Here is a 5,800-nt window from a genome sequence, read left to right as displayed (position 1 = left end):
TTCCTGCAAGGGGGGACAGGGGTACAGCTGGGGCTGGCTAACCTGGAGGAGCAGGTCATACACTGAAATATCCCTCTGCATTTCCTGGTGCTGTGTGCTTGGTGTCTGTGAGATGTTGAGATGATGAAATGTAACTATTTCTGAGGAGTGGAAGGACTCTGCAGTATTTATTTTCTGCTACAATACAACTTTATCTCTGTCTTTTTGTGAGGCTAGAAGGATTGAGCAGGGAACATCTCATCTGGCGGGGCTTGACAGATGATCTGAGTCAGGCTGCTCCTTGTAAGAGTCTGAAGTCATCACTGTCTCTGTGGGATGCTCTTCTTGGTCTTTACCTACAAGGACTCTTGATGGCTGGTTGGTGAAGTGAGGCTTTTCCATGCAGAAGGCTTCCTGTGTGAGCAGAGCTGATGCCCAACTCCAGCTCTCCAGCAGCAGACACAGGGCCATGGTTCTCCCTGCATTTGTGAGCCCACTTGCACCCATGGAGCTGCAAAGGGGCTTTTTTGGAGGAGGTAGCTCAGCCTGGGTTAGTGTGGGGCTTGGAGTGGCTCTGGCAGCTATCAGGATTACAGATACTTCAGGGGAGTTGTAGCCAGTGTTGTGCTGACTTGAAAACAAACCCCAGAGAGCGAGCTGAAATAAATGGCTTCATCTGGCACTTCGGCTCCTCAGCCTCTTGTAGCAAATTGAAAGCTGGTTCCTGCATAATTCAACACGCATTACTGTGAACAAGGATGTGTGTTGCATCTAAATAGAAGCAGGAGGCTTGTTGAAATGCCCTGTTATTGTCGAGCTGCTTCTGTCAATGAGGTGACATTTGTAGCAGGTTTAGCAGATGTATGAGATCAGCAGCTCCAGTGACGGAGGCCACGGGATGACGGAGGAGCTGCCCTCCTCCCAGCCCTCCCCAGGGAGCCCGTGTGATGGAAAGGCAGACAGACTAAGTCCCTAATAGACACAGGGTAAAACAGGAGCTGTTTCCTATTAACCTGCTCTGCTGGGTCCTTTTATTTGCATCCCTGCACCTTGCAGTGAACGCTGCTAGTGAGCTGGAGAGCTCCAGTGCTTGCAAGGACGTGTCGACATCTTGGGATGGAGATGGCAGGGTGCTGTGGGAGTTAACACCCTCCTCTCCTAGATGCTCTCATGTCTGTGACTGTCACCTTGTGCCATGGTCCCCTGGCTGCTCTGAGAGCAGAGATCTTAACTCTGATTGAGGGAGGTGCCTCTACTTTTAGAGGTGTCACTACAGGACCCAACTCTGGGGCTTCAGCACAGTGCTCAGAGCTGGTAAAAGGGGAGGGTAGGGGGGCTGCTGCCCTGGTATCTAAACATGTTGCTGATGAAGTGGGACCTCTGTCCTCCTGTCACCTTGATGGACACCAGAGAGGACAGGGCTTGAAGCCCATGATGCAGAAAGGGGAGTACATGGGGTGTGATCCCTGTGGGTGGCATGGGCAGGATGGAGAAGGACACTGAGCCAGGCGGAAAGCAGCTGAGAAAGAGGGATCTGAGCCTGTGAGTCTGCTCTCCTTCTGCCTTGGATGGTAGGAGAGTGCCAAGACTTGATGACCATCACTAAAACACTCACTTGAAGTAATTGCACCTGATAACAGCTCTTCAGCACTGCAAAGAGCTGCTAATTGCAACAGTTGTCTGGCTGCTGACCATAGCAAAGGGGATAAACCCTTCTGGAGGTTCCCACAAGCTGTAAATGAGCGTGGCTGCAGGATCCCTCCAGGCTGTGTGTCTCAGGAAGTACCTGTGTAATCCCTGCCCCCCGGGAGCTGGGCACTGGCTGAACACCCTCAGCATGGTCCTGTCCCCAGGCACATGCAAGATGTCTGCAAGATGTCCACTGATCATCCCCTGGACGGCCAAGACAGCCATCTAATTGATGTTACTGATGGAGACTTGCTGAAGGAGGATGTTTTCAAAGGCTTGCAATTGTCATTTCAGAAACCCCCTGAGCAGAATGAACTTGGACCAGGCATAGGAAGAGAACAAGACATAGAAAGGAATTCAAAGGACTTATTAGATACTGGACATAGAACGTTATACCACAAAATAATGCCAAGTTTGGTCTTCATGTGTTATACTTTCCAAGGTCTGCAAGCTGCACTGAAAGAAGTGGGAGTTTCTGAACAATCCACAATAACTGTTGGGACTAGAAAACGAGGAGCAGATCCTATGATTGCATTTTACAAAATAGACTCTAAGAAAGGTCCCAGTTTTTCTCACAAGAAGTCTCCTCTATAATGCACCACTGCTTAGACATTCCTCAGGGAATTGTCAATTGATGTAGTAAAAAGGCAAGAGCAAACTCCATGAGCTACCTCGAACAATTTCAAGTCCTCATGGCTTTACTGAACTGCAGGCTGGAAGCCAATACTGCTGCATTACTACAACTCTGCAACACAGGTCCTGCTGTAGACTTACAACCTTGGATTGGTTCCTTCATACTCAACATGGTACCAAGCTTACTGATGCAGTCGAGATGCCAGAGGGATGGGATATCATGCAGAGGGACCTGAACAAGCTGGAGAAGTGGGCCCATCTGAACCTCATGAGGTTCAGCAAGGCCAAGTGCAAAGACATGCACCTGAGTAGGGGCAATCATTGTTATCAACACTGGCTGGGGGATGATGTGATAGAGAGCAGCCCTGTGGAAAAGGACTTGGGGTGTTCTGGTGGAGAAAAAGTTGGACATGAGCAAACAATGAGCACGTGCAGCCCAGAGGACCAATCGCATCCTGGGCTGCATCAAAAGAAGCATGGCCAGCAGGTCAAGGGAGGTGATTCTGCTCTGGTGAGACCTCACCTGGAGTACTGTGTCCAGCTCTGGAGCTCTTAACACAAGAGGCATGTGGACCTGTTGGAGTGTCTCCAGAGAGGGCCACAAAAGTGATGAGAGGGCTGGAGCACCTCTCCTATGAAGATAGGCTGAGAGAGCTGGGATTGTTCAGCCTGGAGAGGAGAAGGCTCCAGGGAGACCTTACAGTGGCTTTCCAGTACCTGAAGGGTCTTCAGGAAAGCTGGGGAGGTGCTTTTAACAAGGGCATGTAGCGATAGGAGGAAAGGCAGTGGTTTTAAACTAGAGCAGGGTAGATGTAGATTAGACATTAGGAAGCAGTTCTTTACTATGAGGGTGATGAAGCACTAGAAAAGGTTGCCCAGAGAGGTGGTAGAGGTCAGGCTTGGTGGGTCCCTGCTCATTGCAGGGGGGTTGGAGCAAACTCCATGAGCTACCTCGAACAATTTCAAGTCCTCATGGCTTTACTGAACTGCAGGCTGGAAGCCAATACTGCTGCATTACTACAACTCTGCAACACAGGTCCTGCTGTAGACTTACAACCTTGGATTGGTTCCTTCATACTCAACATGGTACCAAGCTTACTGATGCAGTCGAGATGCCAGAGGGATGGGATATCATGCAGAGGGACCTGAACAAGCTGGAGAAGTGGGCCCATCTGAACCTCATGAGGTTCAGCAAGGCCAAGTGCAAAGTCATGCACCTGAGTAGGGGCAATCATTGTTATCAACACTGGCTGGGGGATGATGTGATAGAGAGCAGCCCTGTGGAAAAGGACTTGGGGTGTTCTGGTGGAGAAAAAGTTGGACATGAGCAAACAATGAGCACGTGCAGCCCAGAGGACCAATCGCATCCTGGGCTGCATCAAAAGAAGCATGGCCAGCAGGTCAAGGGAGGTGATTCTGCTCTGGTGAGACCTCACCTGGAGTACTGTGTCCAGCTCTGGAGCTCTTAACACAAGAGGCATGTGGACCTGTTGGAGTGTCTCCAGAGAGGGCCACAAAAGTGATGAGAGGGCTGGAGCACCTCTCCTATGAAGATAGGCTGAGAGAGCTGGAATTGTTCAGCCTGGAGAGGAGAAGGCTCCAGGGAGACCTTACAGTGGCTTTCCAGTACCTGAAGGGTCTTCAGGAAAGCTGGGGAGGTGCTTTTAACAAGGGCATGTAGCGATAGGAGGAAAGGCAGTGGTTTTAAACTAGAGCAGGGTAGATGTAGATTAGACATTAGGAAGCAGTTCTTTACTATGAGGGTGATGAAGCACTAGAAAAGGTTGCCCAGAGAGGTGGTAGAGGTCAGGCTTGGTGGGTCCCTGCTCATTGCAGGGGGGTTGGACTAGATGACCTTTAAAGGTCCTTTCCAACCCAACGCATTTGATGGTTCTCTGGTGGGTTTGCCCCTGCCCAGTGTCCCCAGCAGCCACACTGGGCTCTTGCAGTGTAAGCACCACCTGGGATGGGCTCCTGGCCACTGAAAGGCAAAGCCTGTAACTGAGAGGTCTTATCCCCATTAGCTCTTAATTGGCCTTTGAGTGGCTGGTTTCAAGTCACCAATTTCTGGAAGATGTCTCTAAGCTCCGATTTTCCAGCAGGATCAGGTGCCTGTGTGTCCTTTCAGGCTGTCACACCCCGGCACGGTGCCCTTGCTATTTACTGCAGGAGGGGATTTGCTTACGGGGCTGGGGGAGGGTTCCCAGCACCGCTCTGCAGATCCCCTGCTGGAGCCAGGCAGGGCTCTTCTGGCCTGCAGGGAAGATACTTTTAGCTGCCTCTCAAGCTAAGATTTAAGTTCTGCCAGGAAGCACCGTGGTGGTTCCAGGAACTGCTACCTGAGGTGTAATTAAAGGCTGGGCTCCTCGCTGAGGCTGCCTCTGAAGCACCCAAGGCTGGTACAGCTTGTGCTGCCTGCAGAGCAGTGGTGGGACAGCCTGGGCCAGGAGACCCAGTGCCTGACTTGCTGCACCAGAGCGAGCCTAGAGACAGCAACAACCTTGCCCAGAAGCAACCCCTGATAAAAACATCTAACTTTCCTAAAATGCCCCTTTCATGGGGCTGTGCAGGCACTTGTTTCTCCATGGATCGGGTTCTGCTGGAGTGTGAGGTCTCCTGTAGGTCATGTCCTGCTCCACAATATGCAGGGCTCCATCCCTTCCTGTCCATCCCATCCTGTCCCATCCAGTCCTGTCCTGTGGGAGCCAGGACCTGTGAGTTACCCACCTGGCTGCTCCAGCTTGCAGACCAAACTCAGATGACTTGCAGTTGATGATATTCCTATAGCATAGCCAAGGGTGTCCCTTCTCACCCTTTCTCTCAATGCCTCTGAAAGCTCCTCTTCACACCCATTTCAGGGTTTTCCTGTTGGCTGGAGGAAATCCAGTCTTACCTCCCTCTGTCTGGAAAGAGCCCAGTACCTGCTCATTTCCCCTTCTCCAGCAGAGCCCCAGCTCCCTCAGAGCAAGGCTCCCCTGCCCTGGCACCCTCAGGGAGCCAGGCAGAGCAAGGAGGGAACATCCCTATGCTGATGCTGCTGGCTCCTCAGCTGTGCTGCTGAACATGAGCCCATTCCCATCCATCTCTGCACGCAACAGGTGAAAATACTTCGAAGGCGGGTGCCCCTGAGCTTGCCAGATGCTGGTTATTTTAAGCCTGCAGAATGGGAGACATTGGCCACTGAGGCACAGAGCTGGTGTTTGCTGCCAGGGGACAGTGCAGGGGTCCCTGTGGGGGCAGGAGGGACACTCAGCAGTGTGGTCCTTGTCTGCTCAGCCTGGGAGAGGGGTTTGCCATGGGACAGCCAGCTCATGGTGAGGAGGGTCCTTGTCCTGCTGGAGCCAACACTTGCTGGAGGGAGAGGTTATGTCTGCTCTGCCTCTGAGTTCACACTCCTTCTCCCTGCAATTCAGGGGGTTGAAATAAACACTCCTCTGGTTTGGAAACTGCTCTTTTAAGGACGTGGAAGAAAAATAATCGTACAATAGAAGCTAGTAGA

At 51.7% G+C, this 5,800-nt stretch overlaps 2 protein-coding genes across 2 annotated transcripts in view; both read left to right on the top strand.

The window, feature by feature from the left end:
* The window catches only part of RXRA (retinoid X receptor, alpha), a 36,576-nt gene that overhangs the window by 18,333 nt on the left and 12,443 nt on the right, over positions 1–5,800 (top strand). The gene's annotated exons all lie outside the window — the stretch shown is intronic.
* LOC104389860 (endogenous Bornavirus-like nucleoprotein 2) lies at positions 1,855–2,262 on the top strand. Its single transcript, XM_009998918.1, has one exon. It carries the CDS (start codon positions 1,855–1,857, stop codon positions 2,260–2,262), a length of 408 nt encoding a protein of 135 aa, XP_009997220.1.

This window comes from Chaetura pelagica, unplaced genomic scaffold (assembly GCF_000747805.2).
Source record: "Chaetura pelagica isolate M959 unplaced genomic scaffold, ChaPel_1.0 scaffold405, whole genome shotgun sequence".
Classification (NCBI taxonomy): Eukaryota; Metazoa; Chordata; class Aves; order Apodiformes; family Apodidae; genus Chaetura; species Chaetura pelagica.
Note: the sequence above shows the minus strand (reverse complement) of the source record. Positions and strands in the feature narration are given on the sequence as shown.